This window comes from Oxyura jamaicensis, chromosome 4 (genome assembly GCF_011077185.1).
Source record: "Oxyura jamaicensis isolate SHBP4307 breed ruddy duck chromosome 4, BPBGC_Ojam_1.0, whole genome shotgun sequence".
Taxonomy (NCBI): Eukaryota; Metazoa; Chordata; class Aves; order Anseriformes; family Anatidae; genus Oxyura; species Oxyura jamaicensis.
Genome location: NC_048896.1, coordinates 41,207,745 through 41,228,570, shown reverse-complemented (window position 1 = coordinate 41,228,570; position 20,826 = coordinate 41,207,745). Strand labels below are relative to the sequence as shown.

Sequence of the window (20,826 nt, the reverse complement as noted above, 5' to 3'; positions counted from 1 at the left end):
TTTCATTACCATGTATTGAAGGGAAAGGGACAGGATTTCTAAGTAGCAAATGTTATTTAGAATTCACAAATTGTAAAAAGCCAGAAAAGGGAAGCATGATGCTTATCTCACAGAGATGATACTACAAGGTCAAGTGTCCTTAGACATTTTTAATTTCCATGGCCACCACCATGTATTTACCAGATAATACAAAGCCTTAACTGACTTTGTAACCAGTATAGGACAATCTTTGTCTAATGGGTTTAGGATGATTTAGTTTGTCAGTTACAAGCAATGTGTCTCTTATTGCTCCAAATATTTTCTTTTGTGAATAATACTTTGATTACAGAGAACTAGAAAGTATGTCCAACTCTCTGATACTGAAGGGTAGCTGAACCATGTACGGTTTTACAAAATACTGGGACAGCACAGGCTCTCATTGCAAAATCTTAACCTGGTTTAGATATCTCTGTCAGAATACAAAGTTTCTGCTTTAGGGCATTGCTCTAAAGTTGCTCCTTTGTTGTGAGTCACCAAAGTAGTTTTAGCCTTTCCCAGAGAAGTAGATAATTGCCTGTACAAACTTTGCAGGCACTGCCTCCACTGGCTTACCAGGCAAATCTCAAAAAATACTGATATGTATGAGGTTTCATACGTAAATATTATAGGTGAAAGACACAGAGAGGAGGAAATTTAGCATATGTGGATTGCAGTCATGCGTTGCCATGAATTAAATCATGGGACTTGCACTGCATAGACTGTTGATACCATTATACGATAGCTATCTGTCTCTTACTGTGCATCAATAATCTGACAGTTTACTGGTAATTGCTATGAGAAGTATGTCTGTACCCATTCAACGAAAAACAAATGAACAAAGCTGCTTAAGAACATCTAACAGGAAACAAATGTAAAAATCATGGCATCGTAAAGAAGTACAGGTTAACAGAGTAAATCAGTTCATATAATTGGGAAGGCTTTAAGAGTAAAAGCATTAAAAGTCTTGTGTTTGTTACATGCTGGAACATGATCTTACAAGTGTTTTTAGTCTTTAGACCACCCTTATCGAAGGTGCGTGTGTCACTTAATTGCTGCTTGCCAAGACAGCTGTCTATGCAGGAATGACCATCAGAGATGCTTGCTTGCTCGGATCTGTCCCCAGAGAGAAGGGTGGGTTCAGGTCTTATCCTCCAGCTTTTCTCAGACATAAGGCCATAGACAATAATATGCTGAGCTCTTCAGAAGTGGTATTACCATTATTAATAATGCTGTTAATGAGGAAATCTAGTTGATTTATACAGAGGGCCAACTAGCCTAGCAGACTTCTATTTCTGTATAAGATCATTTTTGGAGCACTAATGGCAGGATATTTGTTTATCTGGGGGGTTGCACACATGTGTTCTTATAACCTTGTCCTAAATGAAAGGAATACAATTTTATTGAACTTTGTTTATTCCTTACAAAAATGAAGGAGATTCTAAAACCCTCTTTTGCTCTTTTCTCAAAAGTATTTTTACCAAAATACTCTCTTGTATGCTAAACGCAATCACATTGTAGACACTACTTCAGAAAAGGTGCATGTTCTCTTAGTGTTTATCCTGCTACAAATATACTTGGACTAGGTTGCTATTACTTATTTTTATGTTTTCATGACTTCTTAGCCAATTCATAAGGCTGTTTTTTTTGTTTTTTTTGTTTTTTTTTTTTTTTATGTTTTGCTAACGTTAATCCCAAGTTTAACAAACTGGCTTAATGAGGCATCTTTAGAACTGGTATTGTTTTGAAACTAGGGATTTTGCCAAGTCAAGGATTCTCTTGTTTCAGCCTCAGAAATGAACTCTAATAAATAGCTGAGAATTTTCCAAAGCAGGATTTCATTAAATGAATGTACAGATAACCACTGACATTATGAATAATATATGCAGGAAAAATTCAGTCCATGTTCTCAATCTTTACCCTTTGTTTACACAATTCTTCCCTTTTAAGGCAGTCATTTCTCCCCTTTGTAATAATAAATATGTATTTTTTTTCCAAGGAATGTAATGCAAGGCCAAGTATATTAAAGATTCCCCAGCAGGAAAGACTTGGGAACTAAACATAGCATTGTAATGGGAGTTGAATGATAACGTTTAGTTCTGTGATCAGTGTTAGGAAAACTGATGTCAGCTTCAGTGTTAAGTGCTTTTTGAATTCCTCCCATGAAAGGGTCATCATGTGTTTATTACAACAGAAGAAACAACATTCATCAACCCCCAAGCTCAGGTGCATGAACCCAGTAGCTCCAGTCTTGCTTTGGAACAGCCAAGTCACCGCTAAATATAATTTAAACTTCAACAAAAAGATCTGTGCATGAACTCCTAGGCCCAGAAGCAATTCCAGCTCATCATTGTACTTAACAGCACAGTCAGGTTTATGGAATGTGACTGTCTAGACACAGGGTCGCCAAGATCCAGCATTTCTGACAAGCTCTCCCATTTTGTGGAACCTAGTTTTAGATTTCTAAAATTTGATTATCCTTAGCCCTTCAGGAAACATGTATCTTGTTGTATCCTATAATCTTAAATCCCTGTTCTCACATGACAGAAATTGAGAATCCATCCAACTGCCTACCTCTGCAAAGACTTAAAGCAGAAAGTGGGGGTAAGTGATTGAGTTCGGTCATCTGTGAGAGAAATATAAAAGGATAGAGAGGCTGAGGATGGAGCAGACCAAAGAGGTGATTCAGTCAGAGATAATACACGTCAAGTTTTGTTGTTTTGAAGATATAATCTACTACTACTTACAGTATAAATTTTTTATTTTTTTTAAAGAATACCAAACATATTACTTTAAAAATGTATATATTATATGATGACACTTAAATCAGTGATATTGAGTTGCACAAACTTTGTTAGATACAGCAATTATGCCAAACAGATGAATTTTAGAAGACATATATTATGCAACAGACATAATTTGGTGATATTTGGTTGCATAAACTTAACATTGTTAGATATGGCAAACAGATAACTTGAGAAACAGCTTAACAAGTTTTCTTACTTGTAGCCAAGCTGTCGACAGACTACAGCTGCATCCTTATCAGACCATCCATCATCACAAATTGTGCCCCACAGACCATTAATAAACATCTCTACACGTCCTTCCTTCTTATTCTCACCATCCATCAGCCTGATGGGAGGACCTGGGAATAAATTACAGCTGTCAACCCACAACAACAGAAGCAAGAACTAGTACTTTAAGTCATTACATTCAGCATACAGGGTCAACTGATCTTTATGCTCAGCAAAGCTAGGAATCAGCTGATAAAGTAGTCACGTATTTTTCCCTAGCTGACAAAAGGAAGTAGTTTGTACAAAGTGTAAGGCATTATGCAATACTACTGTACTCTGTGCTTTGAACTTCATAGTGCATAGGCCATAACTTGACCACAGTGGGCACAGAACAATTTTCACCTTAATGGCAAAGACACCTGAGGTGTTTTTGTTGTGGTACCCATCCATGGGGCACCTTCTCCTTGCAGAAACGTTGTGGATAAATGTAACAATACCATAGTTCATAAATCCATTCTCAGACCAGCTACCACTCGTCTTACCACAATCTCAGCAAAAAAGTACAGCATTGTGCTGAAATTCAGTTATTACTTACTTGTTATACATGCTGTTCTGTAGTATATTTTGTGTGATAGCATAATGATCTACAGTGTGTTATCAACAAAGTGTGATTATTTTTCTAGCATTTTAAATGATTGTTTATTCAGATATGTTCATAATACAAAATCTTACTCATGGATTAGTCAGACTTGATTAATCATGATTTGTTCAGTGCTCAGCCTATAGTTAAATTTTGAATTATTAAGTGAAGTACATATTTGATTCTTACTTACATTAAGACTCCTTTATAATATGCAGGTAGCCTTATGAACAGTTATGAATTCCTTTGAGGTATCTTTATACTATTTAAGTGAGAATCACATTCTGAATCTTCTACTATGCCATCTTTATTGTCTGATTAGTCTTACTTATTTTGAATAATTGGTAAGGTTGTCCTTCATCCTTCTACTCTATTCCAAATCTCTTCTAACACTGTAAGGATGAGAAACTAATTAATTTTGCTCTTAAATAAAAGCCTATTTTGAGATACTTGAAATTGAAATTTAATTCGGATTAATTTAGGGCATGAATTATCTTAATCTGGTGCAGAGCTGGTTAAATCTAGTTTAATTCACTGATTAAATTAGGGAAAAAAATAAGTCTTTTCACTTCAAATGTAATTTAAAGCATATTGTTCTCACTGGAGTTCATAGTGCCTGGATGGTTACAAGTGTTTGCTTCATCAACTCTCTGTTTAGTTACTTTGTCAAGATCTTATATACTAAACAAGTGTTGTGGGTTTTGTGGTATATTGCATTTTTAGTGTCCCTTAATGTTTGTATTTCCTCAAGTTATATCATCTACTCATATTTTTCCACTGAATTCATTCTTAAAGGGAGAAAAAAAATGCTTTTTTCAAGTGCTGGAAAGTAAAGAGCAACAATAAAGTCTTTGTCCCCTGTCCAGTCAGGAAGCCTTTAGGAAATGTTAGACACACCATCTTCATTTTGTTGTTGAAATTATGTGTTGCACTAGAAGAATATGATTTAGGTGTAAATTATATTACCCAGCTAGAGGCATGGGTTATTCACAAAACAGTATATCTGTTTTATTGTTAACTCATCAGCCTGTGTTTTAGCATGTATTTATTTATGAGCACAAAATTAATATGACTTTCTGGTAACGGGGATATTAGAATGTTACCATATGGATGTATTTAACTGAACCGGACCTCCTTCAGCTAAGATTACACTTTATAGGAACTTGAACAAAGCAGCACAGGTGGTTTGGATCTGTATAGACAGCAGTGATTATTTGGATTCCTGTTATTTTCGGTCTGAGAAAATTCCTTCTACCAAGTATGATTCAACATCATCTATACATAATGGAACTGTACTGCAAAATAAAACATTCATTGGATTCTTAAAGGCCAAAAGGCTGTGAAGAAAAAGACCAGAAATAGGGAGAGACTAGAAAAGTGCGTGGGGAAGTGCAGATTGTTTTAAGAACAGGTAGCAATGCCATGCACTGAATCCATGTCTTAGTTTCCAACATAGGCCTTGAGTCTGTAATTTCCAGAGAACTTCAAAAACCGAGGCATACAAGTCCATTAGATTTCAGGAGAAGCAGTGAGTCTAATTCCACTAGCTCCTTTGTTAATTCTAATTTCGAAATCAACTAAAATATACCTGGTTAAATTTCAAAGAATATTGGCAAGAATTTTGGAAAAAGTTACTGGCAAGTAATGACATCTGTATGTAGCAAATCAAAAAAGTGAAGCCTGTTTTCAGAAATGCTGAGCAACACATTGTTCCAGTCTTTTTATTGTGCATATCTGATAGCCATAATTCTTGTTGGATTTAGGAATCTTTGGAAAACATTTGTATGTGTACTTGTTTGTATGTGTTATATCTCTATGTAATTGGTATTTCTCTCTGATTTCTAAACTGTTTTTTATTCTTTCTTCATGCAAGTTTGTATGCTTTTTGGCATTGGAATTGGCTTTTTGATCTGTGTTTGTCATTCTGTCCTGGTCAGCACCCAGGCACAATCAGGTGAGAGACAATAGTAATGCAGAAACGATGTCATGCTTCTCACCCTTTCTTCCCACTCTCTGAATTTGCCTTCTTTCTCTGTAGCTCTTTTTTCAGGCTGTCTGTATGTAAGGCCATAGGAAGATATACTATTGATTTATATTTTTCAATGTACAGTTTCTTCTCCAACTTTTGATAATATGAGGCAGTTCCTTAGAACTTGGAGAGTGTGAAGTGCTCCGGTACACTGCGAAATGCAGTATACCACTGGAAAGGGATGAACAGTTCTAAAATCCAGTTAAAATAAAGTTTTAGATAATTCATGCTGATCTCTCTCTACTGTTTCCTTATGATCTTCAGGAAAAAAAGTGAGCTTTTCCCCTTCCTCGTCTTAAATTGAGTACTTCTGCCAAACATTAAGATTTTGGGCACCCTTTTAAGTACACTGTGTTTTCCTCTGATCTGTACCCACAACATTACTCCCTTTGAGATGTTACCAGAGTTGCCTTACCAAGCGAGAGCTTATGGCTGTCATTATCTGGGTGGCAAATGAGTCTGACATCCTCCTGATGACTGCAGTCATGCTTTCCCCACTCTCTCCTTGAGCACTGCAGGAGGTTTGTCTCCTTCCCTGAGCAGCTGACATCATCCAGCCAGATGGGAGCAGAGTTTCCTTCTGAGTAGCTCTCAGGCATGCTTTTTCCGTACCTGCGTAACAAACACATGTACATAGTGTTTGGGTCCACGGTGATCAGAGGGCATGTGATACTTCAGCATTAGAAAGGAAACAAATCGTTTCTTAAGAAGTAAGGATTTCTCAAGAGTAACAGTGGACAGTATTAACCATGACAGAGCAGGTTCAGTTAGCATTAAAATCAATGAGAGCACTATACGCTTGTTTCCTGATAATGCGTATTTTTAAGACATTACTGTTACATTGAACCAGACTTGAGAACGTATCACCTTTAATTGATTAAGGCCTCTGTTCAACCAATTACACACCTGTCTCACTGACTTTTGGACTTAAAGCATGTTCTTAGTATCATGTATACATATTAATGTCAGGGTCTCAGCCTTTTTTGAATGTGATCTGACATAATATGAAGGCACAGCAATGATTACCTAGTGAGAGTGTACCTTCTAACAACAGCCAGTGTGAAAAATAGTTCAGAATGAATGCATGAAACTAGTGGGAATTTTTCTAAAATATATTTTTCAATACATAACAGTGTCTCAGGGCTGGACTGTGGTTTTTTTTTTGAGCTAGATCCACAAGGATTTATACCTTGGAAGTCTCTGTGATTTTTGAAGACTGTTCCATGAGTAAAGATTTTGAAGAATTGATCTTTTTTAGGTCAAGTAGAATACAACAAATCTATTATTCTCTGTGGATCACTTAGCCAAAAAGATGATTGGAAGGATCTCAGTGAATGAAGACTGCTGAACCATAGACTGAGCTGAAGCTTTTTGTCCTAAACTGAGGCCATAAATATCTGATGGAGACTGAGGGAAGCAGGCTTTAATGGATCATAACTCAGTAGTTTCTAGGAAGCACTCAGCTAATATTAATAAAACAGCCTCTTGAAGAATATAGGGTTCATGTAAATGTCTGTCATCATTGTCAAGTCAAAGAGTCAGATATCTAATACCAAGTAATCTTACTTAAATCCCAGCTGCCGGCAAACGACCTGTGTATTCAGCTCTGTCCACCCATCATCGCAGATTGTGCCCCACTGCCCAGTATAATAGACCTCCAGGCGTCCCTCATGACCGCCTTTCCCACTTGTTAGCCTTAATGCACCATCTGTGTCATTAACAAGTAAGGAAAAACAAAAACAAGAATCAATTTTTCTTAGGTCCAATTATTGTTCTGAAATAAAATGAATATAATCATATTTTACTGTATCTCATTATTCGATTACTAAATCTAGTGCTGGTCACTGAATACCACTTAATGAGAAGATGAAAGAAATGCCATAATGCGCCTAGGTTGTTGGGAAGTGTTGCATAATGCAGTTGCTTAAGTGCCAGAGAAAAAGTGTGAGATTTTGATCCCCCAAGCCCTTATTACACACCAAGTTCATAGGAATGGGTTCTAACCACATGATGTCATTGTACAGGCACCCTACCATTTTCTTTGTGTATTCTGCTCTTTCCCATTGCTTTTATGCTTTACTGTTACTGATAGATGCGATACATGGTTAAGGCATGCCCTGTACAGTAAGTGCCAGTTAGCATGCTGAAGAAGAACCAAGGCTTTGTGTAGAATAATGAGGTTTTCTGTACCTCTAAAATTTCCACAGGCAACAGCCTGCTCTTTCTGATACTGCCACAACATGTTATTACTGAGGGGGTTTGTGCAACTGCAGACTTTAAAAATTCTCCCTCCAGAGATGACGGTTTTGCATGTGTCACTGTTGTTCTTGTGTGTTGGTAATTGAACTACCTGCAAGAGGTGTACAGGAGACACCGGCATCTTCTTTGTGGCCACAGTTGTGTTCCCGCCAGGAGCTTTTTGGACACTGTTCTATAGATAGCTCATTTCCTGTACAGCGCACTTCATCCAGCAGCACGGGACCTGAGCCTTCTCCAAAGTAAGCCTGGCTCCATGCCTTGGCAACACCCCTGTTGAAATGGAACAAACACCAAGTCAAGTACAGGCAAGCTGAAGAGTCTTGGATGCAGTGGGAACAGCTAAAATCTTGCATATCCAGCTTCTAAAATAGCAAACAGGACTGCCTGAGAAGCTGCTGCTCTGGTAACCAGCTGACAGAGCAGCCTGTGTTATATACCTCTACTGCAATGTCATTCTGTGCCCAGCTTCTAACTCAGCTTCGGTTCAACTACAGCTGAACTTAAGCATGCTGTTTTGACATTTCCATAGTTTGAACATGCTTTTGACATCAAATTCCATTGTTTCATATTTATGACACTTCCCTTTTCTGTCTCTTAATTTTTAAGCATAACATTCCTAAAAAAAGATTGTAGATTTACAGATGGGTACGAGGCTTCCACATTTAATTTTCATCTAATATTTATATGTGGTCATAATAATCCTATAGATAACTAGAGCGACTTTCATCTGTTAACCTCAAAGCATATTAAACAAATCTCAAATATCCATCTGAAGCAGCTAAATGTGATTGTTCTCCTTTTAGTCATTTAAAAGCCGTGGTAAAGAGATCTTAAGTGAATTGACAATGTCATAAGGTAAATTAGTTGTAGAAATAAGAACAGCAAACAGACCAATAAGTACCCTTGTGCTTGTTATACGCATTAGGTCAGCATAGGGGATTTTGAGCTCAAAAACCTACATAAACTGAAAACACTCCATTGGTTCAGCATTACAGAAATCATGCAATGTTCAACACTTTATGATCTATCAGGATTTTTCCAGTTCTATTCGTTAAGATAAAATGCCTTTCATATCTAAATGATTTTTCATTATTTGTTTTCCTTCCACTCAATGGCTTCTCCATTCATATATCCAGTCTTGTTTTTATGCAAGTGTTTTCAATATCTGTCTTATTATGAATATCGTTACTAACACCTAGCAGGAAAGGTGTATTCAGTTTATACTGAAAACATGACAGATCTTGGCTTTTTTTTTGTTTCAGACTGTGGTCATTCAAACTCTTAAAAGGCTTTTGTAAAGGTGTGTCAGAATTGTCCATTGCTATGATCTTTTCCATGTGAGTTGCATTAATTCATGGTTTTGAGGCAGTGCTTTATTGATCCGTATATGGATTTAGATAGATGTGGATTTCATTTTTACTGCTTTGAATAAAGCTATACAATCTGTTATCTCTTTTTATAGGAAAACAATACTAAATTTACAGTTTGTGATCATACAAATTCTTAATGAACAGTAAAAGGGGTATGGGAAAAATAGCAACAATAAGAGGCTTACAAAAAGTTAAATCAAGATCAGAAAAAAGTTCTATAAAAAGGAAGAAAGTAGGAAGTCGTGGTAGATACTGTGTAGATGATACGTGCCCAGTAAATAAAAGCACATATGAGAAAGGTAAATTAAATAATCTGTGTTTTGCATTCATGTCTTGTTTAAAATCTGTTTTTCATATTGTTAAACTGAAGTGCTTCAATCTTAAAAGTGCTGTGAATTTTCAGACTGTTTCTCTGATGACCAGATGCCTTCTTCAAGTGGTGGGGTGCACAGAAAATATCAAAAAGCAAGTCTTATTTACTCAGTAGGGAAATGAGCTGTAATCTGCAATTGCTTCAGAGAAGCAACTGAGCAAAACAAAAATACCCTCGAGTACTCAGCAAGTAACATTTTAGCAAAACACATTCTGCTTTCTTCTGGGAATTTATCAGGGCAAGTTAGTAAATTCAGTCTGAAGCTAGTACTTTTTTTTTTTTTTTTTCTTTTTGAGAGAGATTTTTAATTAGACATTACCTTTTCTTTAGAATGACCTTTCTAATTCCAAATAACGTATCACCATGCATGGTCATCTAATGATGATGATCCTATCATTAATCATATACACAAGAGAGTTGAATTGACATTACACAATCTTTACATGCTATTAATATCTGTAATGCCTTTCTTTACCTTTTTTTTTTTTTTTATGTAGTCTTTTCTACATAAGCCTTAGATGACAAAGGAAAATAAACTAGGGAAAAATGGAAATCTGGTGTCAACGGAGCATGCTGGTTCCCACACGGCTCACCAGTAGGTTTAGAAGCTTTGTAAGTACAGCACAGATCTCAGCCTTTTGAGCTAATTTGGATGGCACCAGCAGGAGTACACAGCCTCAGTTTCAGGTTAAAAAATGAGTACACTCTGGTTAATGCCACAAAACTTGCTGCCTTCACCACCACTTCTTTTAATTCTTCATAATTCCAGCAGAGTTTTGCAGGTGAGTTCTATCCCAATCTCCTCTGCACTGATCTGTTTAGTTCTCAGCCCAGGCTGTCTCATATATAATCCCCTAGTCCTCCTTGATTTTATATCTTAGTATTGTCTCTGCATCTTGCTCCTCATTCTTTCCATCTCTAACCCATCTGCCTTTCATTCCAGTTGTCCCCATCTCCTTCGTCTGGGATCCAGCAGTTCTCCTCTTTGCCTCCCAGTTCTGCAGCATCTTTCCTCGTGTGCTGGATAGTTAATCCTGTGTGTGGTATCAAAATCACCTCTGGCTGTTCAGAAGAGGAGCAAGAAAATCTTGTGCTGCTATGACTAGATTATGGACTATGCTTAGTTCAGGCAGAATCGCTTGCAAATTCAACTGGTATCTACTTCAAAACTTCGAACTGGTATCTACTCAGTGCATGCAAGCTGACAGTTTTCAGAGATTCATGACTTAAATCTTCAGAGATTCTCATAGGTAGGCCAAAAAGATTATCCTTTCTGACAAAAGCAGTTTTCACTCCAAAGCAAGGAGACTGTTAAACTCTTCAGCTGAATGGAAATGGATGAAAGGATTTTAACAGTAAAAGCAACTTCCTTGTCTGTTTTTGATTGCAACTTTTCTGAAATTGTAATGCATGTTCAATAAAAAGTCAGAATTTATTCTGAGAAAGAATAAATTTTGTCTAACAGACAAAATTGCATCTATCATATGACACTGAAAACTGGATCTTGAAAGTATTGGCACTGTACCTGACCTTTCTATAAATAAATGTAGTTCCTGCTTTGAAGAATTAATGCAATTTTAAAGGAACATCTCTGGAACACTCCAGGCTATGTATCTTACTACCTTCCCTGCTTTGTTGCTGGAGTAGAAAACATCTAGAAAAACAAACCCAAGGCCAAGCTGCCGACAGACAACTTCAGCATCTGCATCATCCCACTGATCATCACAGATAGTGCCCCACTGGCCCGCATGGTAGACTTCTACTCTTCCTTCGTAAGCGTTGTTCCCACCAGCCAGACGGATCGGAGTAAAGACAGAAGCTGTGATCAAACACAGATTATAGGAACAGGTCATTTTGTTATCCTGATAGTAAAGGGAAAAGAGGGTTTCTCTGACACTGCTGAAGAATTGGATTTTAATTTTTCTAATTAGATGGAAAACCTGAAAGTAAACTTGCTAGAAATTAGCAAGTCTTCCCTGAGCTCCACACAGAAGATAAAAAGTAATATACAGACAAGAAGCCGTACTGCTCTTGACTTTCTTAAGTGTCCACAGATACTTAGGACCAAGTACTACACTCTGTCAGTGGTTGCATTTCTACCAATAGGGGCAAAATTGGCTCTGTTTAACCATATGTAGCATTTGAATGATGTACAATGTGATTCATTTTTGCATATGCCTTCCAACCAATTAATGCTACTATTTCATCTATTTCTTGGCTGAAAAAAAAAAATCAAGGGAATTTCTTCAAGTCTATCTTACTATTCAGTGGTGTGAAATGTTTCTTTGTTGTTGTTGTTGCTGGGTTTGTTTCTTTTGTAATTAATTAAAATGCTAATGGCAGTAGAACCTGCAGAACAGGCAACTTCAGAAAACTTCATCTAGTCTGCAGAATCTCAGGATCAATTTAACTAATTTTAGATATCCTGGGCTCTGAATTATTGATAATCTTACTTTCAGCATTATTGAAACAGACAAAATGCCTTCAATATATTTATCTAAACGAACAAACTTTTCTGGTGAAAATTTTTATAAGCAGAAGGAAAACCTTATGATCAAAAAGTATAATTTTCCAAATGTATAGTTTTCAGTTTCTTTAGGCAAAGCTGTTTCTCTTGCCTTGGCCTTCAAGTTCTTTCCTAGCTTAAGGATTTTTCTTTCTTCTACACTACTGTTTTCTAAATTAAGTATAAAATTATGGTTTGGGAAGTCATTCATCAAAATATTCCTCGTAAATAGTGGAGCTTTAGGACAAAAATGCATCTACCTTTGGGTAGGAATGCAAGTAGGAGAGGAAAAGAAACACAGGGTTGGCTGCAGCCATACAACATGTTTTGCTTACAGCTGAAGAGACTGCCACTGCCAGTTTTTCAGCACTGCCAGCCTTCCTTGAGGTCAGCAGCATCTTAAACCTGGTGGCATAACTGCCTATTTAGATGCTGTTTATCATGTCAGTTAAAATAATATGAATTATCTTAAAAGCCTTGGTAATATGTTTTCCTGGTAATATCACATTTGATTTGTATGAGTGATGTGTGAGGTGGCAATCTTCAGGTAGGAGACCTCAGACCTGCTGTTTTAAATGTACACAGAATAGGACAAAAACTTTATAGCTCCTTGTGCAATGCCAGCCAAAGTCACAGTAAGGAATCTAAGTCCAAGGCTCATCAGAAACTTCTGTACTAAAGCTGTGTTTAGCCTCTGAGTGAAATTGGTGCTCCTCCCTATTGTTCACAAAAAGCTACCAAATTGATGTGTAGCATGTAGCATCTACCAAAGAACCTCTGAGTGAGTAAATAAATAAATAAATAAATAACACGAGAGGGATAAACGATCCTTTTACAGCCAGAAGTCCCTTGGGGAATTCTAGCTGTTTCACCCTTCCTCACAACCTGGATCTCAAACCAACAATTTGCTTCTTGATTATAAAATGGTGGTTCTGCTAAATTGCCGCTTGCACAGCATAGTGGAATCTGAAATAGTTAATGATGCTATGAGTCAATCTGTTTAATTTCCTGTTCCAAGAAGTCTAATAAAGTTTATTTATTTAACAATTATTAATTATTACTACTTCCATTTAAATAAGGTAAATACCATATGTATTTTTTTTTTTTTACCCAGGGAAGAGCTACACGTGACAGCAGCAGCCATTTTTTGAGGACATGTTCCATCCTGCCAGATGTCTTTTTCACATGACAATATAGTTGCTTCATCACCACGACAATGCACTTTGCTCCAGTAAACAGGAATAAGGCCCAGTCCAGAAAATGGTATGTGTTTTGCTGTACCTTTTTCACTGTAAGAAGAATAATCAGGATGTTAGAACTGGGGGCAAGGGGAGTGGAACATTTGTTTGTGAAATCTGTTCATTCCTGGTACTTATATATAAATCTTGGGGTAGAAAACAAAGGGCTTTCTTGAACAGTGTAAAGTCATCACATTTTCATACGGTTCAGCATTGTCTTCTGCACAGAGCAAAGTAACAGCGTTGCACGTGTGACCCAGATCTTGACATTTTATCATGGGATATTTTAGTATACTGGCCTGTGCTGCTGCAAGGCTAGCCACATTCCTGTTCTCCCAGTTCTTAACTACAAAAATCAATACATAAGTTCCTTCCACAGTCCATATGTGAACCTACAGTACCATCCTGCAACAGATACACTTCCAAGAGAAATAATGCAAAGGGGCCTTTCACTTTTCTTCCCTCCCCATATGTATGTCACGGTTATGTATAACATGGTTATACATATGTATAACATGGTTATAATATGGGGCTGTAAAATCACCTCACACTGCATTAGATCAGGCTTTTAAATTAAAATGAGGAAAGGAAATATTGCACGTAGACAGCTAAGTCATAACCAAAATCACAGCCTCCAGATGGCTGAACTTTTATCCCATATAATCCTTGTATTTTTTAAGTTGGCATGGTGTGTCCAGATTAATACTGAACCTTATAAAACAGCTTAGATACTGTTCTGGCTTGCAGTCTTAAAAAGTGGAATAACCATTAGGAATGCCACAATGCAAATATGGTATCCTAGCCCCCTACTGCTTGTAGCGAACACAATCACTTTTTTGATATGTAACTGCAAGAAATGTTAGAAAGGCAATAAATCCAGCCATACTTTGTGTCTAATTGAGAAACTGCAAACTGAATGGAGTTCTAAGGGAGGATATCCAAGTAATATTTGTTTGCCTAACTTGGATAACATTGATTTTCTAGAAGTTGAATCTGCATTTTTAAAGCTTCCTGAAGGTATGGGCATTTTCTTCCTTTTACTCAGTTTCATCTTGCTATTGGAATTGCAGCATCACTATAGGCATTATCTAGAATTGAATGACTAAATTACGTTAAAAGGTCCTGTTGATTAAATCCCCTCTGACAGCAGAGGGAACCAGTGGTCAACAAGGACAGTGAGCTGTTAGCACAGTTCAGGGACTTTCGAACTCCACAATATTACCATGACCTCATAAAATGTTTTCATGAGAACATTTTTTGTGTGTGTGTGTGTGTGTGTTTAGTTATCGAAGTGTAACAGTAAAAGTAAACCATACAGATTATCTTGTTGCAGGAAGATGCACACAGCAAAAATACTACATTTCCCAAAAAATCTAGGATGCCTCCCAGATGTCTTTTGGCAGGGTATTATGGATGATTACCAGGGTAACACCATGCCCCTGGAAACCAGGAATATTCCTTAAATTAGGAGGCCATGGAGAGGCTAATTCTGACCCCATTTACATTTTTATAGATTCAGTAACTTAACAAGAGCTGCCCTTAATTGACACTTACATAAGCGAGATTAGGATCAGACCTCATATTTCTGTGCTCATGGACATCTACTGGACGCCTACTAAAGGAGATTTTGTTTTACTTTGAAAGCACAGATCTACCCTGCCTCTGCTCTTCATCAGATCCCACACACAGCTTTCAGATGAAATACTGATTCTCACAGTGACCTCTTTGAACTACAACACAATTCAAAGAAGCAAAAGATCACCCTTTACACTGTAATGTCATTAAAATAAATTCACTGACTTTTACTCAGATTAAAACTTACCCAAGTGCAAGCTGCCGACATATGACTGTTGCATCATTATTGTCCCAATGGCTGCCACAGATTGTTCCCCAGACTCCATTCAAATAAACCTCCACTGTGCCTTCAAACTCATTCTTGCCACCTTGGAGTCTCACTGACCCTAGTTAAAAGAATAAAGTTAGGTCTCCAAGATGCTCCATCACTCATTTATCCTACATAATAGATTCCGAATCTGTTTTTGGACTACCATCTTACTTTGCACACTTTGGGTAAGCTAAGAACTACTCCGTCATATCTAACATATGTTTGTGATATATAAAAGCAGACAACCTTTTTCCATAACTTTTCTGATTCTTCTGATACTACAATCTAGTTAAAGATCTAACCACCAAAAGAAAGTATGTACAGACTGCATAATTATTTAAATGTGGTTAAAAAAAGCTCTACCCAAATGAGCAAAATCTATCTATATATGAGTGTTATGCTTTTATCTTCCACATAAATCCATCCAGCATAAAAATAAAAAATAATTAAGAAAAAAAGAAAAACATGGATTGCATAGCTTTTTCTCTGAGCCATGTAAGATTATGTATGTCATGTATGTCAGTAGTTTATTTTAGCCAAAGAATGCATTTGTTCATACTTGTTCTCAGACAGGAATACACTTGTAGTTCTATTAATGTAGTTCTACTTGTAGTTCTATTAATTCATGAGGGCTTTTAAGGAAATTCTCAGATAAAATAAGCTAAAAACATTAGGAATTTTCTAAAATAAGTGAAAAAAAGTCTGCTTCTTGGGAGCAACAAATCCAAGAAAATTAATAGATTTTGCATTTTTATATTACAGTAGTTTTACTTGAGGTGCAAGATGTATCTGCTGTTGAATGTAGCCAAGTGACACTTACAAAGGTGGGAAAAAGCTGATAATAGGTCTGACTCTACAGAAGCAGAACAGAGTCAGAACAGTAATTCAGCACGAATGAATTTCTGTTAAATTATCAAACAGCCTAATTGTGTCCATTAATATTGCCTGAAATCTTGGTTAATCCATCTGCCTCTGCTCTGTGATCTACTTAAAATCATAAGCTACGCCATCGTCCAGCTTGCAGCATTTTTAGCAGTAGAAAAGTCAATGTTTGTCCCTGCCTTCATTGTATATGTGTTCATATATGAGTATATAATAATAATTATAATAATAGCAACAGTAGGTCGATCTACTTTTTCTTCTCAGCTTTCACTCAGATTGTGTTCTGGTTTGAATTTAGTTCAGTATAGTTTATAAAACTCCCAAGCCAAATGACTCGAGGAATTAATTAACCTCAAATTTGATTTTGTGTGTTCCTTTTTGCCTCCTATTTATTTTCTCAGCGGTAACTTACTGTGCAGTAAATTACAAACAAAAGTTATTCAACTTACAGGGTGAGCTATCATTCAGCACAGAGGATGATAAATGGTAATAATAAATGATAATTACATAAATGATAATTACAGCAACATTGTAGCCATAATGCTTGTCGTTTTTCTGTCTTTAAAGTCTTTCTTTTTATGCTTCTCTGTCACATACAGACAGGCTCTGGAATTTTGTTCATTTCTGCTCCTCACCAGACATTTGTGTAGACTATTATTTCCACTTCAAATACCAATTTTAGTCATAGCAAAATGATTCCTGCCATTCCAGAAATTGTGTTTGAAGATGTCGTTTCCAGAAATGAGTTTATTTTTGTACATGATTGCTTAAGGTCCTGCATGACACCTATTGAAATCAATACAGTGTTTCCTGAGTACACATTATACAGCATTTCTATGCAAATATTTGGATAAGGGAGTACTAGACGATTAAAATTATCTTCTAATGTCTCCATGGCAGAATGTGGCTCACTGCTCTTTCTATAATTGCAGAATTCCCAATGACAACAGTGGAAGAATTTATTCATGTACACAGAGTAAAAGATGATACCAGAGATAACTTTCACACATCAGCAAGTCTTTTCCCAACAATTAAAAATGAAATAAATGTGAAATCCTTTGCCTGTCTGATGGAAGCCTCATGAAAGAAGTCTGAGAAGCATGGAGATCTCGCTCTGGACACATACTGTTAAACAAAGAAAACAGACTTTACCCTGCTGCCCACTCGTCCAGAGAACCCCAGGTGACTTTCCACCTCCTTGAGGTGGAAAAATATACTACTGGGATCAGTTCGTAAGGAAGGGGCAAAGATTGGAAGGGACAGGGCCTTATTTCCATGTGCCTCTGTGACAAGACCTATAGGAAAATAAAAAAATGAGGGATTTTTTAAAAAATCATCTCTTATCTCAACAAAATATTTTGGTTTCCCTTTTTCCTGCAGATTTACAGCTGCTTATAGGAACACCAACGTTTTTTGAAAGACAGTAGAATATATAACAGACCTCTGTTTATCTCACAAGAAAATACAATAAAGAACCAGCTACCATCATATGGAAAAAGGACACAATATGATTATTAAAGGTAAATTTTTAACAAATTTAAAATATTCTTGATTTTCACCTATAATTTAATCTAGAAGGAAACAAAGAGAAAGCCTATTCTTACATGTAACTAATATTAAACCTTTTATTAAGTCTGAAGTGTAATAGATTTAACTGAATATATAGTATAACAAAACCATTTCTAACATGGTTGCATTGATTCATACTTTTCTCTTAGGCTGGTGTTGATATCTACAGCTATGCCTAACCTAAAATATCCATGGCAAAATCCAGCATTCACTCCTCAGGAAAAACAGTAAGTAAAGACTTTTTTCTTAAATAAAAGTTGAAACCCCCCAAAAGGTTGCTTAGTATTTTACAAAGCCCCTGTCTAAGTCAGTATTTCAGCACTGAATCAAAAGTAAAATGATACAGTACTCTACATGTTTCATATGCACTTTGAAGTATGTGTTAGTTTATGATAAGTCATAATTATGTAGCAAGCAAACCAAAGAGCAAATTAATGAGAAAATGATTGTTCTGTAGTTTATTCAAAATGTTGCAGTATTCGGCCCTTGGTAGTTATTTTACTGGATCAAGAGATTCATTAACTACAGTAAAATTGATACCTCAAAAAACATAACAGAACTTTAAAATATATCACTTCGCTTCAATAGGTTATTTTTCCTTTCCAATACTTTCCAAAACTTTTACTTCATAACGAAACAGATTTATTTCTTATGCAAAAAGATTGCAGGAAATTGCAATCTGACCAACATTATCTACCATCATGTATTGTTATGCTATATTACTGTTATTAGCTGATGAGTCTGTCTTTGTTATTAAGAATGTATTAGTATCTTCATTGTAGGGTAGTCAGTGTTTGCCTAGTTAAAATGAGCAGGAAACACTCTTTTACTTCAGAGGTGGCAAGGAAACTAATATTTAGTATGATCAAAAGGATACCAGATAAATCTTAATTTTATTAATCCTTAATTCTTATTTTCACTGGTTAAGTCTTCTGCTGTTACATTTTAACACAAGTCCATACTACACTTCAACATGCCTGTTCCAAGTGGCTTACTTCTGTGCTCTCCTTGGGGCAGCTTTGCACAAGAGCATTTGAATTACTTCTCAGCAAACAGGTCTAGCTTCAGCATATGTAATGGAACATCTATGTTTCTGGAGTTGTAGATATGGCAGAATCTCAGATTTTTTCAGCTGTAGGTTTTGAGCTGGTTGCTGAAGAAAACTAAACGTGATGGGTGCAGAGCTAGCACAATAACATCTATTCTGGCTTGCATGCAATGCTCTGAGAAATGCACACAGCTCAATAAGGTGTCAAGCCTCTAATTGAAGTGCTAATCAATCCCTCACTGCCTCAGCACCAAACTCAATAGCAGGGAATGCGAGTGAGTACAGGGACCCTGCCCATAGCTCTCAGTGCCCTCCTCAGCACTGGTCAGAAAGAGGAAGGAGCCCCTGCAGCAGAGGTGAATTGACCCCACAAGAGTAAGAGAAAATGACACGTGAGCACAAAGTGGGACTTGCAGGCAGCTTCAGGACACCTATTGTGGTCTTAGGATGGCATTCATTCAGCCCTTTATTGAAGAATACAGATTTACCATCTTCACAGAAACTCAATCATTTATACACACTCAAAATGTGGACGCATTTCTTTTAATTAATGTTCTGCCCGAGGTTACTGATGGTCAATCACGTTGTTTACATACAGTCTGGTAATTTTAGTTGCCCTGGTATTTGCCCAAGTAAGAATCTGCTATCACTGTAAGAATCCGCTATCACTGTTTAAAAGAGATTAAGTTATACTTGCAGATGTTAGGAAATAAGGGTATCCAGTGGGTGCTGCTGAGACTTGCTCAGCAGCACCTGCCATATAGACTCAAGCTGAGACACAGCAACTAAAAAAAAAAAAAAAAAAAGAGAGAGAGATGCTGGATAACTTCAAACCCTATTTTATTTTCTACATTTCACTGAGAACAAGCATTGTTACTATGTGTGGCTGAATTGAAAATAGAATGAGAATCACATCCATTTTTGCTTATGTGTAAGTACTGCAGTGATAGGGTTTAAAGGTGTACCAGTATTTTCTTCATAACACCTGTATTCAAAGACTTGTAGTTTGGCTATAAAATGTAGATTTTCAAGAGTAATCAGAAGGAGAATTTTCCTGTGCCTTCTCCTCTGGTGCTACATTCAGAGGTCTGAAGGAAAGCAAAAGAAATATTACTATTCTGGAAATTTGTAGAAACAGCAAATGTTATTTTTGCTTTCATTTGCAAGGTGTTACGATGTGGGATAGTGCCACAGAAAGGCCCTGCACTGCTAATGTTGCCTTGCAGTAATTAACTAGGTATAAATTAACACTACGTGTAAGGGTCACCTATTGATATATGCTCTATATCTCACCTAACAACTTCTAGTATTTCCAAACACTAGTGGATTCAGAATACATATAAAAGTGTCCCAGTTTCAGAATGAATTGAATTCATTGGTTTGCACAAGGTTCTTGAAAAAAAATCTGCCCAGTCTGACACCAGTTCAAATCAATGGAAACTCTTCTGCCCTTCCAGGGTTATCCCTGGATGAAATCAAATAAAAGATTCCTGTTGACTTCAGAAAAACAATGAACGATGCTCACTGTGCAGTTGTCCAGCACTTTCAGTCTAAAATTATAATTCTTTTCTCTTGGTAGTTACACCTTGAAAAAGGGTGCATCCATCAGAATTGCTTTGTAAGATCTACTTTAGTACACAGCATTATTGCATACTCAAGGAGCTTTATACTAGGAGTTTCATAAATAATATATATATTGAGTATGTAATGTGCTGACTTGGTTCCTCTGTAGCAGTGAGGTTCATCACATCAACAATCAATGGTTTAAGGTTCTGAAAAAAAAAATATGATTAAATTTTAGGAATGTAATGGGTTCTAAAGGATTGCAATTATCTTATGTGATACAGAGCTGCAGAAATTGAGGGGGTCTCATGCTGTGCAGCTGTAATAAGAATGGTTCCAGAAGAGCTGCTTCAGTCTTAGAAGGAGAAAATAAACATTCATGTTTAATTTTTCATCTTTTTTTTTTCTTTAACCTTATGCTAATAAAAAAAAAAA

General features: G+C 36.6%; 1 protein-coding gene across 1 annotated transcript in view; it reads right to left on the bottom strand.

Moving 5' to 3' along the window:
• PRSS12 (serine protease 12) overlaps positions 1–20,826 on the bottom strand; it is a 41,601-nt gene that overhangs the window by 14,372 nt on the left and 6,403 nt on the right. Inside the window, exons 3-9 of the mRNA XM_035324343.1 lie at positions 15,267–15,405; positions 13,317–13,495; positions 11,369–11,519; positions 8,049–8,227; positions 7,265–7,406; positions 6,114–6,310; positions 3,019–3,160 (exon numbers count right to left, since the gene is read on the bottom strand). Of these exons, the coding sequence (XP_035180234.1) occupies positions 3,019–3,160; positions 6,114–6,310; positions 7,265–7,406; positions 8,049–8,227; positions 11,369–11,519; positions 13,317–13,495; positions 15,267–15,405 (1,129 nt within the window). The remainder of the gene's footprint in view (positions 1–3,018; positions 3,161–6,113; positions 6,311–7,264; positions 7,407–8,048; positions 8,228–11,368; positions 11,520–13,316; positions 13,496–15,266; positions 15,406–20,826) is intronic.